General features: G+C 31.1%; 3 protein-coding genes and 1 pseudogene across 4 annotated transcripts; 3 read left to right on the top strand and 1 right to left on the bottom strand.

Moving 5' to 3' along the window:
* Nucleotides 1–727: 727 nt before the first annotated feature.
* LOC133678309 (uncharacterized) lies at nucleotides 728–1,711 on the bottom strand. The gene is made up of 2 exons (XM_062100595.1): nucleotides 1,463–1,711; nucleotides 728–1,315 (listed from the first exon to the last, which is right to left on the bottom strand). The coding sequence occupies exons 1-2, from the start codon at nucleotides 1,610–1,612 to the stop codon at nucleotides 872–874; spliced, it is 594 nt and encodes a 197-aa protein (XP_061956579.1). The 5' UTR covers nucleotides 1,613–1,711; the 3' UTR covers nucleotides 728–871.
* A 5,664-nt stretch (nucleotides 1,712–7,375) lies between these two features.
* On the top strand, nucleotides 7,376–10,242 carry LOC133679001 (hypersensitive-induced reaction 1 protein). 2 transcript variants are annotated; one of them, XM_062101555.1, is made up of 6 exons: nucleotides 7,376–7,529; nucleotides 8,060–8,253; nucleotides 8,586–8,706; nucleotides 8,827–8,918; nucleotides 9,052–9,148; nucleotides 9,597–10,242. In XM_062101555.1, exons 2-6 carry the CDS (start codon nucleotides 8,065–8,067, stop codon nucleotides 9,953–9,955), a joined length of 858 nt encoding a protein of 285 aa, XP_061957539.1. In that variant the 5' UTR covers nucleotides 7,376–7,529; nucleotides 8,060–8,064; the 3' UTR covers nucleotides 9,956–10,242. The 2 variants fall into 2 exon arrangements, with proteins under 2 accessions (XP_061957539.1, XP_061957540.1); XM_062101556.1 differs by lacking the exon at nucleotides 7,376–7,529 and adding an exon at nucleotides 7,589–7,764.
* Nucleotides 10,243–17,302: 7,060 nt separating this feature from the next.
* LOC133678301 (peroxiredoxin-2E-2, chloroplastic-like) lies at nucleotides 17,303–17,955 on the top strand (annotated as a pseudogene).
* Nucleotides 17,611–21,043, top strand: LOC133678300 (mitochondrial outer membrane protein porin of 36 kDa-like). Its single transcript, XM_062100583.1, has 6 exons — nucleotides 17,611–17,703; nucleotides 18,895–18,995; nucleotides 19,120–19,206; nucleotides 19,851–19,912; nucleotides 20,105–20,346; nucleotides 20,436–21,043. Exons 2-6 carry the CDS (start codon nucleotides 18,947–18,949, stop codon nucleotides 20,743–20,745), a joined length of 750 nt encoding a protein of 249 aa, XP_061956567.1. The 5' UTR covers nucleotides 17,611–17,703; nucleotides 18,895–18,946; the 3' UTR covers nucleotides 20,746–21,043.
* The last annotated feature ends 2,240 nt before the right edge of the window (nucleotides 21,044–23,283 follow it).

The raw sequence follows: 23,283 nt of genomic DNA, 5'->3' as shown, positions 1-23,283 counted from the left end.
AATTTGTATGACTTTGATGTAATATTGGGTATGGATTCGTTGAGTATACATTGAGCACAAATGGATTATTTCACCAAAAAAATTTATTGTTTACTTGTATTCTTTTTTTTTTTTGGCATATTTTTAATTAATAGAATAGATATTGAATCTTGTCTTATCGAGTGTCAATTTGTTGATAAAGTAAAATATTTTTGGATCATTTATGCTACTTGCTATTTGTTTCTTCCTTCAAACAAAAAGAAATTACAACTATAAACTAAATCTTGAGCAAAGGCAAGTAATAGCCTTGTAAAATCAAGTGACATATAGGGAATTAAGATATTGAAAAGTAATAGTTGAATGAAAGATATATATATATATATATATATATATATATATATATATATATATATATATATATATATATATATCACAGAGAGAGAGAGAGAGAGGGGAATTAAAATCAAAGATAGTAAAAAGAAAGAAAGGAAATAAAATTGTAAATACTAAAAGAAAGCTAACTTAAATTGAATTGATGGTAAAAAATTATATAAGTGAGCCTGATTATTATTTCTTTCTGACTATGGAATGATCTATTTATATTGGTATAGTGCTTTAATTCTATCTAAACATGTAATTTTAATCCTAGACATGTCATATATATTAGACAAAGAGACATATTAAATTCTAATATAAACTAAACTTCTTATTTATTAATAATCACATGAATCCTAACTAAGCTAAATCATTTGGTTAATTTAACCCATTAAAAATTCTCATTCTGAGTATGATTAAACATTTTGATCATTAAAAACATAGATGTAATAAAAAAACGGAAAACAGAGATGAGAAAAGGAGGAATATTAAAAATAAAATAAAAAAAACCTAAAACTCAATCAGCTTCTTGTAAACTATCAAGAACGACAGACCCAACCAGCAAGCCGGCAGCACCAACCCCAAGTGCCCCTGCCAACACAGCTTGTACGGCCACCAGCCCCGCCGAGTCATCAGGTATAACGACAATCGCCACCACTGCTGCCACCATTATGGGCAGCGCAGCCGAGGCCAACGTGGACGGCGAAAAGCTTGCCGTTTTCTCCAACAGACTCAACAAGCCCAGCTCTTCAGCTTTTGAAAACACACCCAATTTCTCTATTGACGATAAAGTGAACCCCAACTCCTCGGCTTTAGATAAGAGTCCTGCTTTTTCTACGTTGCTAAGGACTTTACGTTTCTCGAGCTTTTTGAAGACGTCAAATTCGACTTCTTCACTGCCTTCGAAAAAGATCCCTGCACCGTACCATTGTTTCTTCCAGCTCTCATCAAACTTGTTTACCTGCATGTATATATAGGCATTGCTTTAGTTGGACAGAGAGAGAGAGAGAGAGAGAGAGAGAGGAAATTTGGATGTCTTTCTTAGCAATGAACCATGGCGAAGCTATCGTAAAGGGTTTCTCGTTAAAGAACTGAATTACTTAATTACCTTCTTTTTGGGAGCCATGGCAACGATTGTAAGGGCCACCTGTTTGGCGGGTGACTGGAGGCCAAAGCGGGACTTGGAGGTGTGGAAATGGGGGCGATTTAGTCCTCGAAGATAAGCAGCAGAAGATAATGGTGGTGCCGTCACCGCCATGGATGGTCTCTGATTATACTATTGAGAGGGTTTTTTTCGATTCGTAACGAATGAGAGTGGTTTCTCCTGTTGATGATGATGCAGTTGCCACGTAGGATGGTCTTTTGTGTAATCTTTATTCTCCACCAATCAAATCAGTTATAGCTTTATCCTCGACATTGCTTTTTTTTTTTTTTATCTTTTAGATATAACTTCCTTGACCGTTCTTCGCCCATGTTGGATAAATTTTATTTCAGTAAAAAACAATAGGTATTTTCGATGCAAACCATCTAAATCAATAAATACAAATTAATGTAGTCCAATAATATAATTTTTTTTCTAATATAAAAGACTGAATGTATAAGTATTGCTAACATAATTTTTAATATTAAAAAAATATAATTATGAATTGAGAAGTTAATATTTAAATATAATAAAAAAAAAAGAATCATATGTGTTAATAATAATAATAAAAAATCGTCAACGCAACCCAATATGTAAGATCTCAAAATAACTTTTAATGTAGTAGAAAAATAAAAGAATACTATGAGTGCATTAATAACAAATAATTTTTATTTTTATAAACATATCATAAAAATAAAGTTTATTTATATAAAACATAAATAAAAACCTATAGATGAATTAGAGTAATCTCTTCAAAGAATTAAATACATAAAAATAATTTTAAAAACCATTGTTATTTGAAAAAGGCTAAATAAACAATGTAACAAATTAGAGAGAGCAGGTTTTAATTTAAATATAAATTTAAAAAATTACTTCCAAATAAATACATATATAAAAGTATCAATTAAGAAAAATAATATAAAAAAATATAAAGAAACAAGTCAAACTTGCTTGCTTGCTTCATTTTGAAAAGGGCATATATGGGCCTATAAGGATAGGCCCGCATGTTGGCCTTTTTTTAATTTGAAAATGGGTTGGATAACATATCGTCTGCTCCAAATTGTTTTGACAAAAACAAAGGCAGGCAACGCATCGTATGTTTCTAACTAGATTCTAGCCACAATGATGGTCAGAAAATTGGGGCTAATGGTTTTTTTAACTTAGAAACCATTTCAAACTCATTTTTAGTCTAAAACACCTATAAAACATGTTATACACCTTAATAAACATGTATATGGCCTCAAATAACTAAAAAATCGATCCATAAACCCTAAAGCAACTTGAAATCGAAAAATTTATTGAGTTTAAATTTACCATTTTAGATGATAAGAAGGTCAAAGAACACCTAGTAAGATATCCTTCATCAAATAGAACCATTTACACTAAGATCGTCTCTTTGTGGTCTAAGTTGATGTCAACCAATACTTTTTTTGTTTATTACTAGATTCTAGTGATTCACTTTATCCTCTCAAATTAGGAGCTAAATAATAACAGAAAAAAATTATGGACCAAAAAAAAAAACTAAAGGGACCTAAAAGAAATAAATTAAAAAGTATAAGGAACCACCAAGTTTTCATGATTTTTCCACTTCGATCCTCCATCTTTTAATTATGATCTTTTTCAATAAATTAGACCTAATTGACCATTAGTTTAGCTATGAAATGGATGAATCGAGGAGAAAAAATTTGGAAGCCCGAAGTGAAAAATAATTAATGTGGGAGTCCATAATGAATTGTGAAAGGAGATACATGATATGTAAATAATATTTTTCCTATGCCTTTTATAGTTTCTTATAACTAGCCAATTATGTAAGCCTCTTTTAGGATTATTATTTCGTAATGTCTTTAATGAGTCTAACTCATACCTTATGAGTTTGTCTTAGATGCATTCTTGGGAGATTCAATTTAAAGATTGATTAAAACAAACTTAATTCATTGAGTTATTTGATAAGTCTATGGGTAGTTATATCAACCAACTAGAGAAGATCAATTTTATTTGTTCTTTATTTTCCTTAATTAGTTGTTGACATGGTTAAGATCATAGTTTTGAAACCTGGCCCGGTCCGGCGGGTCGACTCAGGACCTGGCCGACACGGAGCTGGAACTAGGCTGGGTTGATGAAAAAATAGAAAAAGCCATGACCCGATAGGTTGACCTGGCAAAACATGGTTAAAAACCCGGTTGCAACCTGTTGACTTTTGTTTTTTTACTACAACGATGTCGTTTTGAATTTTTTTTAAAAAAGGGATTGACCTAGCAAACCCGGTAACCCGGCCGACCCGGTGACCCAGCCAAAACCCGAAACCAGGACCTTGGACTGAGCCGGGTTTAAAAAATATGGTTAAGATTGACTAGATCAATTAAGTCATTAAGAACTTGGTTGGGTTGAACAAATTCATTGGGTCAATATCTTATTTGATTTAACTAAAAACCTAACACATGTTATGTTCTGAGTCCCGAGTTTTTTATAGCAAGTCATCAAGTCAGTTCGATAGATTTTAGTCTTAGCATTTCAAGCTAATACTTAAACTTTTGAATTAAATGCTTCTTTAATACTTAGTATTAAAAAGATGGATTTAGTCTCAGCATGTGAAAACTAGTTTGGGGATAATTCTTAATTATAAATCAAAGATTAAAAATAAAAAAGAAATCAAGTTGTTCCAACTAGCATATTTGCTCGCGCTCTACAACGAGTTAATAATAATTTTTATTTCAAATATAAAAATAACATTGGATCTAGCTAGTTGGGTTTAGCTCCTTGGATCTATTATCACATCAAAATAATATAAAAATATCAAAAAATATTAATTTTAAGTAAAGAAAAAAATAAAATAAAATTCAAATTTTTTTAAAAGCATTTTTGAAATGCAAAATCAAACATGCTTTAATAAGAAAATTTAACCCAATCTGAAATGAAAAAAATTATCATAACCCAAGATTTGTACAATATAAAAAAAAGTCACATCAATTTATTTTCTCTTTACAATATGAAAAAGAAATTTAATAAGAGAAAAGAAAAAAAATTTAAAGAGAAAAAAAATAAAATTGTAAATATCTCAAAAGGAAAAAAAAAATAAAGGGAAAGAAATTAGTTATCGGTATATTGGGCGTTGCTCTACTGTAAGCTATTTATGGTGCTACTGTAGAAAATACTTTATTTGCATGCTCTACTGTGCGCTATTCATGGTGCTACTATAGAAAATACTTTATTTGCAGATGGTGATGGTGCAAATACATTTCATGCTTTTAACCCAACTCAAGTATGTTTACATTTGAAAAAAAAATTTGTTATTGACCTGTTGCGGAGCATAGACCAATATGCTAGTTATTATATTATTACGTAATGGTTATTAAAAAAAAACAATTTAACAAATATATTGAGATATTTTTTTATTTTTTAACATTGATTTTTTACATTATCACATCAAAATAATACACAAACATTTTAAAAAATAGTAATTTGAATTAAAGAAAAAAATAAAAAAATTTCAAAATTTATTAAAGTATTTTGAAATGCAAAAACAAACATGCTTTAATAAGAAAATTCATTATCATCACCCAACTTTTGGACAATATAAAAAAATTCTCATCAATTTATTTCCTCTTTACTGTATGAAAAAAAATTAAATTAGAAAAAAGAAAAAACATATATAAAGAGGCAAAAAAAATAAAATTAAAAATATCTTATTGCCCGGCCAGACTTAATATCGATGGGTTTGGCTGCGAGTCGGACCCAAAAGCCTTGCATTTGACGGAAAGTTGGACCCAATAGCGTTGGGTTTGGGGGCTAAGCCAGACCCAACAACACTTTTTGACTAATAAACAGAAAAGACAACACCCTCTAGGTGATACAGTGTCGTCCACAGTACAAACACTCTATGTCTACAATGTGATCCATAGTGTAATAGTTCCATTTTGTATTTGATTAGTGGTAAACTAGATTGGGATAATCCCATAGAACTAAATTAATAAAGAACACTAGGTTAACTCACAAATTTCACGACCATGAACATAAGATTAAGATAATATCATAGAAAGAAACACATGGAATTTTTTTAAAAAACCATTCAAATAAGAATACGATAACTTCAAAAAAAAAATGAAAAGAAAAAGGTGGTGGCTGCGTTCGAAAGCAAATTGAATCAAATCATGAAACTCAATTATCGAACAACTTAATGTTGAAAGATATAAATGAAAAACAAAATTTAATTTAAAAGAGCATTGGAAAGAAATATGAGTCAACTCAGATTGACTCGCAAATCTCATGACCATGAAAATCATGAAATCTTTTAACTGAGTTCAATAAAAAAGCTTAATTCACAATTAATTTAATTTTAAAGGATGAGATCATGAAAAAAAAAAGAATTTGAAACATTTTCCAAAGGAAAAAAGACAACTGTAAAAACAATTGGGATCAAATTAGATAGGAAAAAAAACTCATGGAAGATGAAATTGTAAAAAAATAAATAAACAGTATAACGAAATTGAAAGGAAATGAAAAAAAAGTACAAAGATCAATTTTTAATAAATCAAATCTTGAACGATGAAATTGAAATAATTCAATTTAAAAAAAAGACTAAAAAAAAGTCAATATGTGTTAACTTTTGAAACTAGTGACTTTGATCATGAACCTGGAACTAATCCCATAAAAACAAAAAAATAAAATTGAGTTAACCTGTTAACCCCATGATCATGGGTATAAGATCAAGAACACCTAATAGAAAAGAAAAAAAATAGCAGGAAGATCAATTTTAAATAAATTAAATATTGAAAGATAAAATTGAAATAAATCAATTAAAAAAAAGTCAACATACGTTAACCTTTGAAATTGGTGACTCTGGTCATCAATCTGAAACTAATTCCATATAAGACAAATTGTTAAAAAAATAATAAGGAAGAACTCTAAAAAAAGGTTAAAAAATAGCTTTTAAAAAGGAAGAAAAAACTCAAGCCAACCTGAACAAACCTTTTAAACCCGATCTAATCTCTAAACCTCACAACATATGAAATCCTTGAATGGGTTCAATTATGAAGCTTAATTCTCAATAAATTTAATTTTGAAGGATGAAATTATGAAAAAAAAATATTAATTTAAAAAACTTGCTAAAAAAAGATTGCAATAAAAAGAATGAAAATCAAATTTAAAAGAAAAAAACTGAGAATGAAATTGTAAAAAAAAAACCTAAAAATGATCACAAATAAAATAAATAGCAATGAAAAGAATACAGATCAAATTTGAAAGAAAAAAATGAAAGGGGTTGAGATTGGAAAAAAAAGTGTAATTTTATAACATATTAAAATTAAAAAATATATATATGGATAAATTTTAAAAGACTAAAAAATAAAAGGAGATGAAGTAAAAAGCATTTGTAATTTCATGTTTTATTCAAAATAAAAAAAATAACAATAAAATAATTTTTTATCATTATAGTTCTGTTTTCAAGATAACATTGCTAACATATTATTTTAATTTTTGTAATAAAAATAAATTTTAAATTAAAAATAAAATAATCAAAATTATTAATTTAATTTATTTATCTAAATATTCTAAATAATATAATTGAACTCAAGTGATTTAATATTTTATTTTAAATATAATAATTATAATAAATTATTAATTAAATTTAATTCAACATATAATTTAATCCCAAATAGATCGATAAAAAAAAGTGGAAGTGAAAAGTGATAATAAAATAATAATTTATATTCCTAAATGCTATAGAACATAGCTGATAAATCTGATTGGTAAATCTAAAGTCTTGATTACATGTTAGGCATATTAAATTTAGATTAATAATTTTTTTAAAGTCAAACTTTAATTTTAATTTAATTATGAATTGATCGAGTGAATTAATCGAGTTAAACCAATTATATTTTCCATTAACATCATTTTTGACATCCGAATCAGGCGAAGAAACAAGTTGACCTTTGTATCAATCTAGCAGGCCGGGTTTAACAGTGCTATAGAATAACAAAAATTGACGTCGCTCGTCAACAGCTCTGTTTCGGCTTCCTTTCCCTTTGCTTAAAGCCGGGTAAATTTCTCATCTCTCTCCCTGAGATTTCAATTCATTATTATTATTATTATTGTATCTGAATTTCAATTCCTTAAATTCTATACTTAATCCTAAGGGGACTTTATGATTAGAAAAATTCTGTGAACTTGTAATTTAGTATGGAAAGTCCTTTGTTTCACATCATTCTCTCTTAAATCTCCATTTCGTTTGCTTGTTAATTTCTAAGTCCCTTTCTCTAAAAAATACAACAGAGGTGATTGAGATTTGTGTTTCCCCCCCTTCTTGGTCATGTTTCAGATGTCTCAAAATGTTTCCTAAATTTTGAGATGGGTTTTGTTAAATTTTTGGACCCGAATTAGGATGTTCTTCGCAGTTTGTGCTTTTTAAAAAAAAAAAATGTTTCCTATTTCCTGTGCGATTTTCAGTTTTTCTGAATCTGAAAAGGCATAATAACATAGACTGTAATCAAATCTGTATTAATTTTGCCTATCTTGTTTAAATCCCTTTTGGTTGGCTTATATGTTCATTCGAGATGTCTTTGAGTGCAGAGAAGATGGGTAATCTGTGTTGTTGCGTACAAGTTGATCAGTCCTCAGTAGCTATAAAGGAGGTATTTGGAAAGTTTGAAGAAGTTCTTGATCCTGGATGTCATTTCCTTCCTTGGTTTCTTGGAAGCCAGCTCGCAGGCCATCTGTCTCTGAGGTTGCAGCAGTTGGATGTTCGATGTGAGACCAAGACGAAGGTCTGTTTATTCACTATTCAAACACTGTTAACCCCTCTCTGTCCTTTTCTATCCTTTTCTTTCCCTTTTATTTTTATAAATATGCTTTTTCTTTAGAGTGGGCAGGACATATCTACAGCATGAGCATAGTGAATCATAAGTATGCGTATAAATCTATATACTGGCTTAACTTTGTATCCTATCTTGTCTTACTCTGCCTTCAAATATACAGCTGTCCAGCTATCAACAATGGATGGTAATTTAGTTTTTATACATGTGGGTGCTTGCAACTTGGATGATTCATGGCACTCTAGTGGTAGCTGATACATACTGATCTTTGTTTTTACTTTTAGGACAACGTTTTTGTCAATGTTGTTGCATCTATTCAATACCGTGCCCTGGCAGACAAGGCAAGTGATGCTTTCTACAAACTAACCAACACAAGGACTCAAATCCAGGCCTATGTTTTTGATGGTAATGAGTTGTAGTACAGTTGGATATTTGCTATTCTTGTTACGTTTGATTTCTGATTCATTTATTCTTCACATTGTAAGCTGAGCAGGTCTTCTCTGTATAATTTTTTTTTCTCTTTAGTAATAAGGGCCAGTGTCCCAAAACTTAATCTCGATGATGTGTTTGAGCAGAAGAATGAGATAGCCAAAGCTGTGGAAGACGAACTTGGAAAGGTAATAATCATCTAGATTAAGTATTTGGCCATGTCATATTGTGAAAAGTGAATATATAGTTAGAGATCAAGCTTTCACAAATTTTGGCATTTTCCCCAATGGTCTAATGTCATCATCTAATAATTTCTTGCAGGCCATGTCTGCTTATGGATATGAGATTGTGCAAACGCTCATTGTTGATATAGAACCAGATGAGCATGTGAAGCGGGCAATGAATGAGATCAATGCAGGTAAAGTATTGGTATCTCTAAACTGAGATAATTAGTGCAGAACCCCTTTTAATGACTTCCGTTACTGGGATAGGTGGACAGTTTAATTGCAGGTGTTGAACAGTTATATTTGCAGACAGACTGTGCATTTCACCAGGTTGAGATTTGTTCAACTGGTTCTTGTAATTAGTCCCTTTCTAAATTGCCCCCTTTTATTTTGAATGCAGATTTTCCCATCATTGTTTTGTTGTTTTGTATTTGGTATTAATCTTGCACTGCATTTCTTTGGTCCAGATGATATCCTACCCGTGTGAATTCAACATCTCCTGTAGTGAATAATGTCTATTAACTCCGGTCACTTTCATGATTCTTCTGATTGGATTTTTCTGTGATATCAACGTTGAGAGATTTCAGAATCTTTGCATGTGTCGCTCAACATCTTTTCCTAATAAACCTGTCTCTTTCTCAGCTGCAAGACTGAGAGTGGCGGCTAATGAGAAGGCAGAGGCTGAGAAGATTCTACAAATCAAGAGAGCTGAGGGTGAGGCTGAATCAAAGTATCTCTCTGGACTGGGTATTGCTCGCCAGCGACAAGCAATTGTGGATGGCTTGAGAGATAGCGTGTTGGGCTTCTCTGAGAATGTGCCAGGGACCTCTGCAAAGGATGTCATGGACATGGTCCTGGTCACCCAGTACTTTGACACAATGAAGGAAATCGGTGCTGCCTCGAAATCTTCTGCTGTGTTTATTCCTCATGGACCTGGTGCTATTCGTGATGTTGCTACTCAGATTCGAGATGGACTTCTTCAGGCTTCGGCCCACAAGTAATTGTGCAGATTTTCAAAGCTTTTACAGGGTTTGTGTTTGAGAGGAGCTTATGCTTGCTATATATTTCTGTAAAGGTTTCGCATGTTGAATTCTGGGTTTTGGTGATTTTTGTTTTGTTTTCCATGTGAGAGTTGCATGAATCTGATGTTCTCTCAATTTTGGGAGTTTGTGAATGATAATTGAATGATGCTTTATACTGTGCAAGTGGATACAGTAGAAGGCAAACATTAAATACTACATACGAAAAAGTGCTGCTGTGGTTAAATTAGTAATATTTTTTTCCCCAACGATGATTGCTGGTATTCCTGATTTTCTACTTGCAGAGTTTTAGCTCGCTGCATGTCTCTGTAACTTTGGTTTGTTAATGGAAGTTGATCCTTAAAAGTCTTAAATCAGTAAGTAAAACTAGCCAGGGAGCAGCAGGGCAAGAAAAAAAAAAGTGGCGACTCTCTCTTGATCTTATTGTGGCAAGTTCTCATCGTCCCCATTGCTTTCTCGACTAAAAATTAGCCCTGATTTTCAGCTCCCGTCTGACGGTGAGAAGAAGATGCAGTTCTGATTGCCAGTTTGATTTTCCTCCTGATCTTGTTTGCATTTCCTAAACATGACTAATGCTCTCTATAGTATGAGGATGAATCTGCTGACATTATGTTTCTAGGGATGACTTTCTGCCAATTTTGTTCGATCTTTTCCACAACATCCTAATTATCAGGTTTTCTCAAATCATGTATCTTTTCAGATTTTCTTGATCAGGTCTTGTAGTCATGTTCATGTGTTGAAAGATAGATTCTTTTCTCGTCAAAGCCCGTTTAATATTTGAAAAAAATTAATTTTTTTCAAAACGCTTTTAAAACACGAATTCTTAAATACCTGAAAATTCTATAACTATTAACAATGAAGCTGCAAAAGTGTGCAGCCAACAGAAGCATGCCTGGCGTAATCTGTCAAGTGAAGATTGCACCAACACTCAACTGTAGATAAAATACATCTACGAAATCCCTCCATTTTTTACCAGAGCTATGAGGCCGATCTTCAGTGATGTGTACAGATACATATTTTAATAAATCAAAATCCAAAACAGCTTCTTAATTCGTTAAACACACCATGCTTAATATTTGTGATATTATAAGCTTCAACAGAAGAAAAAGAAAGAAAGAAAAGCTTGAATTCCTGGAAAGGGTAAGATATTGAATTAAGCTGATGTGTATGGTTTGCCACCTTCAGCTACTTTAGAAACAACGTGGCAAAGTTCTTATTCTGTATTTTTGTTTTATTAGTTTTCGTCGCACTCAACTATTTTATACAAGAATAGTATGATGGTCCCAGCAACGATTGTGACCGGCAAGTTTATACATGATTTCGATAATTCGGGGTCTAGAACGAGTTGGCTTTTGATTAAAATAGGTGGAGAATTGATGGTTGAAATTTTGGATTGATTCATGCCTTGATTAGGGACAAAATTGAGTCAAAATTAATTGATTTTTTTTAAAAAATTTGATATTAAAATTATATATATTTTTATTTTTTTATAAAATAAAAAATTAAATTAAATTAACCTAAGCCAAATCAAACTTGTAATTCAAAACTTATCAGGAGTTAATTCCAAATTAGATTTAAAAACTATACACTAAACTATTTGCTTTTCCTTTCGTTTTATTATTTTTCATGAAATTTTATATTTTATTAATTCATCCTATCCTTAATTTCTACAAATCTTACTTTTTAGAAAGCATAAATAATTTTTATTTATGCATGGATTTCTAAAAAAAAATTTCTACTATAATTGTTACTATAATTGTTAAAACAAGTTTTAATTAAAAAAAATAAAAGTTATAGCTTAATAATTTTTATAAGATTGTATGGAAAAATGACAATAAAATTTAATTTAGAAAAATTGTACAAAAATTAATAAAAAAATATATTTTATTAAATATCCATGAAATTATTTTTTAATTACATAAGTTAGTGATAAGATATTATTATTTTTAAAATAAAGAATAATATTAGCATTTTATTTGGAAAACATGTTATTATTGAATGTTATTAAAAAATAATAATTTTATTTCAAGATAAGCAGTCTTAATTTCACAAATGATTTTGTTTCTAAATCCATTTTTTTTCTCTTCAACACCTAAAAATCAAGTTCAAGAATTGAATTATACTTTTCAGATTTCCAATTTTTTTTTCTCGACGGTATCAAAACTCCGGCCATATCAAAACTCGTGGCCACCATCAACAAACTCCTCTCCTCAGCCTGAATGGATGGAAATGAAGATTAGTGATTATCATGGCTTGAAAAGACGTCAAAGAACTCTCTTGCTAGGAGCCAAAATGCAAACAAGTGAAATATTGTTCCTTAAATATTATGAATATTAGTAAATGAAATATACTGAGATTGAAAACCCCCTGAAAGCAATCCAGAACTTAAAAAATGCCACTGCACAATGAATAAATACTATATTATGTTTAAGTGATGAGTGAATAAATAGTTTTTTATATATCGGTGCATCGTTAATTTCTAATAAAGCCCATGATTTAAGTTAAGTTATTTCGTTAAAATATCATAAGAAAATTACATTTAATCTTCTATGATTGGTTGTTTTTTCACTCTATCTTTATAATTTAAAAAATTACACTAAAATTTTTAAACTGTATGAAATTACTAAATCATCCTTATATATAATATATCAAAAAATCATAAACAACATATTCCACACTCTCTTTTATCAAGTCATGAGTTCTCTCTCCCTTTCTCTCTCTTCATCTCTTTTTGTTTTAACTCTAAATCAATTGATCAATTAAAGCTTATAGATATCCTCTAAATCCTCCAAATTAAAAACACAAACTTCACTGGATTGCACAAGTTTCATCCTACTTTTGCAAGACCGATTGTTTATAGGGTGAGATGCTTGACAAGCCAAGCAAGACATAGAAAATGGATCAGGTTGACGATTACACAAGGTCCCCCAAATTTTCATTCCTCTCTTTTCTAATCCTACCTCTTTCTTTCTTATCTTATGCTACTTTATCTCTCTCTTCTTTGTAATTACATAATGTCTTTATGTTTTAATCTATTGACTAAATTCTTACTTTTATTTTGCTTCTTTTTTAAAAAGATTTCAATTTGTATATAGTTAGTAATAAAATGTAGGAAACATGAGTGGTTTTCATATGATATGAATCATAGGTTGCAAAAACCTTAGATATAGATGTCTGATAAATGCCTCATTGCATTAAAGCACGTTGCAGAAGTGAAAGCTCATAGAACTTGTACACACTCTGTATTTCTCATATATCTTCATGGTACTAGCAGGATCATAAATCTCTCTTTTCCAAGTTGGTAAAGTGAGGATGTTGGTTCTGCAACTGTCCCCACCTTTATGCCTAGTCAAACCTCATATAAAATGAACTTAAAAAAAAAAAAACATGTTTTATGATGAAGACATCCACTTTGTGTGGTTCTCAAAGCTAGAGATGAAGAGCTTGAGAATTTATGTCTCATATTCTAACTTTTCTAACACCATATTTTTTCTTTCTAAGAGTTGCCTCATCATATGTTCTTTTGTTCTAATTTCAGAATTATAGTTGCAAATTGGTGTGGTTGTGAAGATAAGTGCCTTTAGTGTTTTTTATTTAACCTAGAAAAAATCCTTTGAATTAATGGAAGTACATCATTTCTTTCTATTTTTATTTGTTAAACATTTTATTTAACAAGTTATATCTCCTCTCCCTCTTTCTAGTAAGATTAGAATTAAGTCAGTTTAAAGGGAAGTTGAAGAAATAATTCCCATGAAGCAAATGAAAATGGATTGGGTTCTTTGTATACCTTTGGAAAACATGTATTCCAATGTAATTTCTAACTAATTTCATGGAGTTTTTCTGTAATTTTTTTTGTATCTAACTTAATGAGAAGGCCTCTTCAGCATATACATTTTATCTCTTTCTACATGTATTATTTGAAGAGATATTTCAAAGTAACAGGCTGAAATATCGATGGAGAAGAATTAGTTAATGAGGCTTTTCAAGCTGGTGCTAGGGCTCTTGGCTACCATGACAAAAGGAAAGGATTCTTCTAGTGGTCAAGGGAATTAGAATGGTAAGAAGATGAAGAGAATGTGGAGGTTTCAATGGAGGTAACGGAAGAAGAGAAAAGGGTTTGGTGGAAAATTATTGATACATTTGAACTTAAAGAGAATGAATGGATACAATCACTATATCAAAAGAATGAGGGATGTCCACCATATGTTTGATAAAAGTTCTCTTTGATTAGGGTTTTTAATATGATAAAAAAGTAGTAATACTTAATATATAAGAGCTTTTTAGTTATTAAATAGAATATAATGGAAAACCTATAAATAATCTAATATTTTTTATTAATTTTTTTGTACTAAAACTGGAGGATGTACGATGTTATAAATTTATTAAAGTTTAGAATGTAAAGTGTAATTTTTCAAAACACAGAAATAAAATAAAAAATGATCAAACTATAAGAGGCTAAATGTAATTTTCTGAAATATTAATCACATTGAAATCAAATGTTCTATCATAAATCCTCAACTTAAAAACAATAAAAGACCCCCCCTCAATATCCTCTTATACTAGAAGAAGATAGAGAAGATGAAGCTCTTATTTTCAAGTTAAGAATCAAGCCTAGGATAATATGACTTATTAAAGTCATGATCTTTTAATAAATTTTTAAGCATTTTAACTTACCATTTCTTTTATTTTTCAACAGATAACTATTACTCTTGTTGTTTCTTTTTCTTTTTTCTCTCATGTAGAGATGACAAACATATGTCATCCTCTTCCAAGGAACTTTTTTTTTAGAAAAATATCAACTCCTCCTACTATTGTGGCTCCTAAAGTTCCTAGTTTTAATGTTATTTAACTAATTTCTTCTACTATTATTGGACATCATGAAAGCATTTGACAAGGTTTCAATACTAAAAAGACAGATTCTTCACTACTCACTGCTGTTAAACCTACTATCAAAACTAATTCTCTCAAACCTTCAGTAATGAAACCTCTTATGGATTATGTTATTCATGTTGAAGGTGTATGCACCCTACTCAAAGCTGTTTTTTTAGGGTACATCTCTTACTAGAAAGGATAGTAGCAGTGAAGAAAGAGAAGAAATGAATGAAGATATTAATACAATTGCTTCTAATTCCATTGAAGTTCTATAAGGAGCTTAATTCATGAATGATTATAGTCTCTTGCTTCCATGGTATAAGATAAAAAAAAAGGGGTATTTGCATCAAGAGCAACCCTAAAGATGAGTTTATGTTATCAATCATCATCTTCATGTCTACTTGATAGTTGATATCTCTAAGGAACATGTAAGGGTTAAAATCTTCTCTTCCTTTATGTTACTAGAAAACTAATGCACGTATGCCTTTTGATTTCTTACTGAAGAGAAAAAAGTTATAATGCCAAATTAACCCTCTGTGGTGTCTTGTCTAAGCCAACATGTAAGTCATTATGGTTATTTAAAGAATTTCAATTCTTGTGTTCTAATGTTAATAAAACCTTAGTTTTTTTTTTATTAGGAAAACTTGGAAATCTTACTCTTTCAAGTTGCTACTCCACCATTAATGGATATCTCATCTCCTTAAATAGACCTTGAGGAAAAAGACCAATTGATAAAGTCATTAAGAGCTAATATTAAGGAGGTTGTGCCTATTTTTTCCTTAAATGACAATAGCTTAAGTAATAAAGTCTCTATTGATTAGATGAAATAGCTATTAAAGGACATCCTTTCCTTAAACCTTAAGGATTTATTAGATCATAGTGTAAGAGAAGTCTTGGCACAATTATAGAAGGATGTTAATCTTTTTACCAGTACTAAAGATGTTGTAATAAAAGTGTTACAAGATTACAAGGATATCCATATGATGGATAAACATATGGCTATACATGAAGTATTAATGCACCAACGTGTTTATTTGTGGTTGGTGATAATGACTTTGTTGGAATATACGAGAATATAAAAGACTGTATGGGAGTGTTTCTAGATGTGGTTTTGTATTGATGTAGTGAGTTAGACAATGAATATCCATCTCTAGACATGTCTGTCATTAGTTGATCCACCATTATCTAAGGGAGATATTAGAATTTCAAGCTCTTCATAAACAAGATGCTAGCCTTTTTACATTGCTTATACTAACTGTTTCTACAAAATATTAGTGATGAGTTTAGTTGAATTCTTTTTGGGAGTCATGTTTTCTATAGCTTTAGAAATAAATTTTTAATCTTGGTCCCACTAAACGTGCCATTCTATTTGTTACCGATTAAAGCTATTTAGGAACGGACCTATGATGAGGCAATAATGATCTTTAATCAATCTAAACTTCTTTTTTATTGATACATACATGAACTCTAGTCTAATTTCTAACTTCTAATTAGTTATTCCATTAAGGACTCTCACTTTCAATATGACTATATTTATTTAGTTGTGTGCATGTTCTTGATAAATTGCTATCTTTTGGTCAATTGTGCCTATATGAACACTAGATCAATTGATCAATTCCTCCTTCAACACTCCTCATTGATTAAGAACTCTTCAAGCTTAGTTAATTCTTCTACTTCACGGTCAATTTCAGCTCTCTTTCTTTACTTTGAGGTGAACAAGCAATATTTTTTATATTTAAAACATATATGTTTATTTTAGGTGTAATAAAAAATAACAAAAATCCCTCTTAAGAAATAAACTTAAAATCATATTTGATAATTCAATGAATTTGAAATAATTTAATTACTTTCAAATTTTAATATCATTGCTTTTTAAACACTTTAATAGTTTTGGTACTCAAATTAAAGCACCAATAAGGAATTAGTATATAAGTTAAGACTGATTAAGATATTTATTTATGTTATTTCAAAATTTTTAAGATTTATACATTTAAAAATAATGTGTAATTTCACATGTTTTAGATGTTAATAAATTTTTTCATCAATGTTGGTTTTTTTTGGAATTGGAGATGAGATTGAATTTACATTAGTATGGATCAATTTACATATTAATTTTTGAATAAATTAATATTTTATTAAATCTAAAAAATGTTATTGATGAATATGTGAAATGTTGTTGGTGCATTGAAAAATCTCTTTACTATATGAAAAAAAAAACTAAATAAGAACTCCATTTATTCCTGCCTTAATTAGTAAAATTTCCATAGCTTAAAAAAAAAATATAAGTTACATAATTTTTTTTAACATCGTACATAAATTTTAAATTTGAACAAATAGAAAAATCTACCCTAACATCGTACAAAAAATGGTACAAAAAATCTACCCTAACATCGTACAAAAAATCTACCCTAACATAAAAAAAACTAATATCAAATCTTTACCACGATTTCTGTCAGGGACAAACTCCTAAAAGCCACCCTCTCCGACTTCAACTCCGACAGAGAACTCCAAACCACCACAATCTCTTCCCTAACATCCAACAAAAAATCAATCCTCTTCTTCATCCCAGGCGCCTTCACCCCAACATGCTCTCAAAAACACCTTTCAAGCTTCTTGGAGAAATTGGAAAAGCTAAAGTCAAAGGGGGTTAATACAATCGCATGCATAGTAGTGAATGATGTTTTTGTGATGAGAGCATGAAAGGAGAATTTGGTATAAAAGATGATGATGGAGTGTGCTCTCGTCTAATGGGAATGGAGATTTTACAAAGGCAATTGGGTGAGAGTTGGATTTGAGTGATCAAACTAGCTAGTTGGGCTAGGAGTGAGGTCAAGGAGGTATGTATTATTCATGAAGATGGGGTTGTTAAGGTTTTTAATTTGGAGGAAGGAGGAGCTATTACTTTTAGTGGAGCTGATGATATGCTTAAAGCTCTTTGAATTTTCTTTTGCTTTCAATTTTTACTTTGATTTTGAGTTCCTCTCCGATTAATAAATTATAAAAACCTTGAATCCTCGTGTTCTGTTATAGAGAGGAGGAGTTTTCTTCTTGTCTTTTATCAAGTAATGATTAAAAAGATTTTTGCCGAAGTTAGTGTTTTAGTGGCTGAGTATGGTGCAGACTAGTTAGTGGCTAGGGTTTTATGTTTATTAAAGAGTAGGAGAGGTTTTTTTTTTTTTTTTCATGGATTTTCTTTTGATTTTTCTTTTACTCTCTCTCTCTCTCTCTCTCTCTCTCTCTCTCTCTCTCTCTCTCTCTCTCTCTCTCTCTCTCATTATGGTATGTAACTTGAGCGGCAATTTTGTAATTTTAACTTGAGTTCCTCTCTGGTTAAATTGTCCAAACTTTTTTGTTGATTTTTTTATGCATGTAAATGAGGATTTAAATTATTATACAATTTAATTATAATTTCCAAGAAGGGTTGTTATATGTTTCCTTTGATCCATCTATTGTAACTTGCTAAATGTGCTAAAAGTTATTAGAAGTAAAACAACTTAAATGTAGCAAGCACCCTCAATGAAATCCCATGCAATTGGACGGGGCTAACGAAATCACCTCTGCGATTGTGATGAACAACAAGTTAAATAGCCAGAATTGATGGAGGGAAATTTTGATGATTGTTAGTGAGACTTTGATCACACGAAAGTGTTCATATGAAGTTGTTGGTGCTCGGTCGTGATCAACCGAGTGAAACCACTGAATTGCTAGTACGATGAATAGGTTGTCTATGTGCTGCTTCACTGAAATATTTTAGAGAAGAAGACATTAGGCAATTAAGGTTAGGGCAGAATGGGCTAATACATGTGCGTAAAGTTTCTAACCATGTCCATGTAAGATAATCTGTTTCCTTACAGAATAGTTGGTGAAAAGTCAATGAATTAATCGAATCGATTAGGCCACCTGTGACAGGACTTGAACTTGAAGTTCTTGGAAATTTCACATTTTTTAAATGTTGCGTCAGTCAGTACACGAGGAAACTTCCCCTTTGGCTTTCTCTCTCCATTCTCAATATATTCTTTTCTTGCCAGCGACAGAACAGGTTAAATGAGAATGTTAAGATTTCTCGATTGTTAACAACAAATGGGCGGGTGTCCTGGCTTATACTTCGATATTGGCAAGAAAGCCAGAGGTATAATTAATTACCACCTTCGGCTCTGAGCCTCTTAATCTCATCTTTGTTTGTCTATTACAACTTCACTTCCCTCGATATATACATGTATTTTACTTGTTTCATTTTTGTTTTTCTGAATCAGATGTTCTCTACAAAGATTATGCTCAGCAGCCACCAACATACTTCAATTACCAATGCTTCAAGTGGAATTTCGATCTTTCCTGTGAAAGTAATCTGTCTCCCTCTTCATTAAGATTTTCAATTATGATAAGTTCAATCCTTACTTTTCATGCATTGTCTCGTGCCTTCATTACTGTCTTCTGAAGAATTGGATGTGTACCTTATGCGTGCTTGTTGCTTCAATTTGCATGACTGCGGAACAGTGTAAATAGAAATGGTGTTAAGAGTGTAGAAACTACACCCTGCATCACTCGCATCTAGGTTCTGACTTCTCAGGTTTGATATTCCTGCATGTTTTGAACTTTGACGGAGATTAATCTCTATATGGTTAATTATAATTAAGTTCCTTTTTAACTTTGAGATCATCAGATAGATAATCTCATAGTTTTCACATTTACAGTCTGTTGTCATAGGTTTCCCTCCCCTCAGTGATCTGCATTCGATTGTGTAATGCATATGCTTCATTGCTCTGTATAGGCAGCCAGATGGGTAGAGTATACGGGCATTTCGTAGCTCAAATGAGTTTGAAAGAATGCATATAATCGGATCACTGATAAATGGATCTGCCTGTCTTCTTTCTGTTCAACCCTGGAATCTGAACATGTTTTCCATCTAAGGTTGGTTTTGGAAAAATAAAATATTGAGCTAATTATCTAATAATTGTCAACTTGTTGATTTTCATGATTCTTGCAGCTCAAGAAATTTTGCCAGGACTCACAACAGTTTTCAGATTTACAATTCCTGATTCTAGCAATGTAAGTAAGAAGTTGAGTCACCTTTAGCTACTCTTCTGAACATCTATTTACAGTCGTTAACGTCTTGAGACTTTTGACAACGAATTATCTCTCTCTTTTCTGACTTATTTTGGAGCATATTAAAGCATGACACTCTGAGATGTAGTCATCATGTTTAATGTCCTCTAAAGGCAATGGTGACTGCAATAACAGGTGGAAGTGAGATTCATGCAAAACTATTTTGGGATTACATCAGGCGTTGGCGTGAAGGCATATCAACAAGGATCCTTCAAAGGAAATGGATATAACCCGATTGTAAATTTCTCTGGTGTGATTGGAAGCACTCTTTTCTCCCTTGGGACTGACATTAGCTTTGACATATCAGCAAAGACATTTGACCAATTCACTGCCGGCTTAAGCTTCAACAGTCCCTTCCTTATTACTTCCTTGACATTGTGAGCAATCTTGTGCCAAAATTGAGGGGAAAAAAGGAAAAAGAATAAAGAGTTATCTTTTTGTTATCTAAACATTTCTTATACTGCAGGGATGATAAACTCGACACTTTAAAAGCTTCCTGTTATCGCGAATTGAACCCTCTCACCAGGACTGCCATTGCAGCAGAATTGAAGCATAGCTCGTTGTTGAATGGGTCAACAACACTGACAATTGGAGCGCAGCACGCGTTGTTTCCATTTACATTGATTAAGGCTCGTGCAAACACAGAGGCCAAAATAAATACACTTATTCGGCTAGAATTGTGGGAAAAAGTCCTCCTATCCATGAATGGAGAGGTTGATTGCAGGGCCACAAACAAGATTTCGAAGATTGGACTTTCTGTGGCTCTCAGGGCCTAAATTTACATAAAACCTGTGCGTTTAGTACATGTCTGTTTCTTAGCCAACAAGATGAATTTCCAAGAGTCTCCAGTGGGGGTGAGAAGCAGATGGATTACTTGAACTACTTCATACTTCGATATGTCATGTGAGCAGCGTAACATGAAATAAATAAGCGAAAGCAAAGGCGACACCCGGATATTCCTTTAATGTTATGACATGTCATTACTATGAGATATTTGCCATTATATAGATTTCAAAACATTTGTTTGGACTTTTTCTTGGAATCAAATGGTGCGAAGATAAAAATTATAAATTATTAAGGTTCCTCCTTGAATCACTACAAACAGCTTCTCCATACAAGCACATGTCTGACAATTGTTTAAGCTTCAAGACTCCTTTCTCATCCTGTCCTGGTTTGCTATATATATATATATATATATATATATATATATATAATCGTGGTTGTTTGGGTCAGCTTACGCGCATCTCAACTAATCTCTCGAGGCCCTGAAGTTAACGATCAGGTAAGCCTCTAGTGGCCCTGAGATTTGTAATACTCAAACTAGTAAGACCAAACCCAGGGTCTGAGTAGTTGAGCTACACACCTCAGGGTTTCCTTGTTTACTATATTAATTAGATAGGTGATGTGCAAAACGCCGCAGGCAACATCATTTTTTTCTAGGAAGACGACCCAGGCGTTTCCAAAAAAGTAAAAAAAAAAACCCCGTGATTTTGGTTATTTACTTCACTGGTTTTAATAAAGTCCTATAATTCCAATAATATAAATAAATAAAAATAATAACAATAAAGAAACTGATAAAAAAATAGCAAAGAAAACAAAAGTAAAAAAAACTAACCCAAGCTCATCTTGGTTAACATAACAAATTTGCAACTTAATCATGATACTAGGATAATCCAGTTGAAAGCAAATTGAATAAACCAATGAAGCTCAATTATCAAATAACACAATGTTGAAGGGTAAAATTAAAAAAAAATCAATTTAAAATGAAAGGCAACAAATTGTTTTTTTACTCAATCCAAATTAACCCATTAACCTTGCGAAAAAGGAAAGCGAAAAAAAAGCATAAATATCAATTCTCAATAAATCAAACGTTGTTGAAAAATGATATTTGAAAAAAAATCAAATTTAATAAAGAATGTAGAACAAAGTCAACCTATGTTAATATTCAAAACTCATGGCTTTGGTTATGAGCCTGAGATTAACCCTATAGAAAACAAACCCTTAAAAATAACAAAATAAAATTCTCAATCACAAAATAATAAGAGATGAAATTGAAAAGAAAAAAAAGCGATAAAAAAAAAGAATTGAAAGTATTAAAAAAAGGGACCAAATTTAATATAAAAATAAATTGAAATCAAATATTGTGAGATAAAATTGAAAACAAGATTCAATTAGAAAAATGATAAAAAGAAAAAAGGATGAAATTAAAAACAAAATTCAACTAGGAAAAGGTTAAAAAAGAGATAAATAGCAATTATGAGAATGAGAATCAAATTTGATATAAAAAATTAAATAAAACTAAATGATGAGGGACAAAGTTGAAGAAACAGATTAATCTATAAAAGATTTTTTTTTAACTAGCAATCAAAAGGATGGGGACTAAATCATATACAAAAAACAAATGAAATGAAGCTTTTGTATTTTACCAAGGAGAAGAGAAAGAAATTACGGAGTAGAATAAAAAAGTCCACCAAAGCCACACCATCAGTTTGCCACCGACACACACCCCACCACCTGTAAGATCTCAGTACACCGTTTTTAATACCATCATGGAGGGCAGTGTTTGACCATCATAAGAGCCTTTATGCACCACCCGAAAAGCACGAGCTTCTTCCACTCGAATGCAAGCACCGTCCATTTTCTCCTTTAAATTATATTTTATATATGTTAAAATAGTCAATTTTCCCTGAGTCTATTTGATAGTTATAAAAAAAGCTATAATGAAATGACTAAAACACTACTGGACCAAATTTCAAGAAAATAAAATTTCAAATGTAATTATACTATATAAAAAAATAAAAAGTCAAAACAATCTTCGCCTTCTAGTTATTTTTTTTTCTTTAAGGGTAAATTCATAATTTTACTATGCAAAAAAAAAGAGTAAAGAAATAGATTTATCTCCATTCAATTTGGTAATGTCAATTGAACCTCATGGAAAAACCATTTTACTCTTCAATTTGTGCTTCTTTGATTTATACCATGAAGAGCAAAAATATCATTATATTATAGCAATATATTGTAAAATGATTCTTGCTCCATAATTTCTACTGGTAGCGTTAGTATATTGATTGGGGTTTAGATCAACCACTTGTATCTTAAACTGGAGGTAGATGCTTATAGCCCCCATATTTATAAATGGGCATCCATGTTTAAATATGTTCAATATAAGTTTTCGTCTCATATCTAGCCTGCATCTTATTTTATTAATTTTATTTTATTGTCATCTAATACTTTAGAAGAATTCAAACTTTCCACTCATTTATTGTCTATGAATATAGCAGAGATTAGTTAGTTTTAACGAATTATACAAAAAA

This window comes from Populus nigra, chromosome 18, assembly GCF_951802175.1.
Source record: "Populus nigra chromosome 18, ddPopNigr1.1, whole genome shotgun sequence".
In the NCBI taxonomy this organism is placed as follows: domain Eukaryota; kingdom Viridiplantae; phylum Streptophyta; class Magnoliopsida; order Malpighiales; family Salicaceae; genus Populus; species Populus nigra.
This window is presented reverse-complemented; position numbering and strand designations above follow the sequence as displayed.

Excerpts from the sequence above, each read along its gene's own strand:
- LOC133678300 (XM_062100583.1), top strand. The coding sequence starts at position 18,947 with ATGGGCGGGTGTCCTGGCTTATACTTCGATATTGGCAAGAAAGCCAGA. Across the intron at positions 19,913-20,104 it reads CAATTCCTGATTCTAGCAAT|GTGGAAGTGAGATTCATGCA; the intron begins GTAAGTAAGAAG and ends CTGCAATAACAG. Across the intron at positions 20,347-20,435 it reads CTTATTACTTCCTTGACATT|GGATGATAAACTCGACACTT; the intron begins GTGAGCAATCTT and ends CTTATACTGCAG.
- LOC133679001 (XM_062101555.1), top strand. The coding sequence starts at position 8,065 with ATGGGTAATCTGTGTTGTTGCGTACAAGTTGATCAGTCCTCAGTAGCT. Across the intron at positions 8,254-8,585 it reads GATGTGAGACCAAGACGAAG|GACAACGTTTTTGTCAATGT; the intron begins GTCTGTTTATTC and ends TTTTACTTTTAG. Across the intron at positions 8,919-9,051 it reads TGGAAGACGAACTTGGAAAG|GCCATGTCTGCTTATGGATA; the intron begins GTAATAATCATC and ends AATTTCTTGCAG.
- LOC133678309 (XM_062100595.1), bottom strand. The coding sequence starts at position 1,612 with ATGGCGGTGACGGCACCACCATTATCTTCTGCTGCTTATCTTCGAGGA. Across the intron at positions 1,316-1,462 it reads CCATGGCTCCCAAAAAGAAG|GTAAACAAGTTTGATGAGAG; the intron begins GTAATTAAGTAA and ends ATATACATGCAG.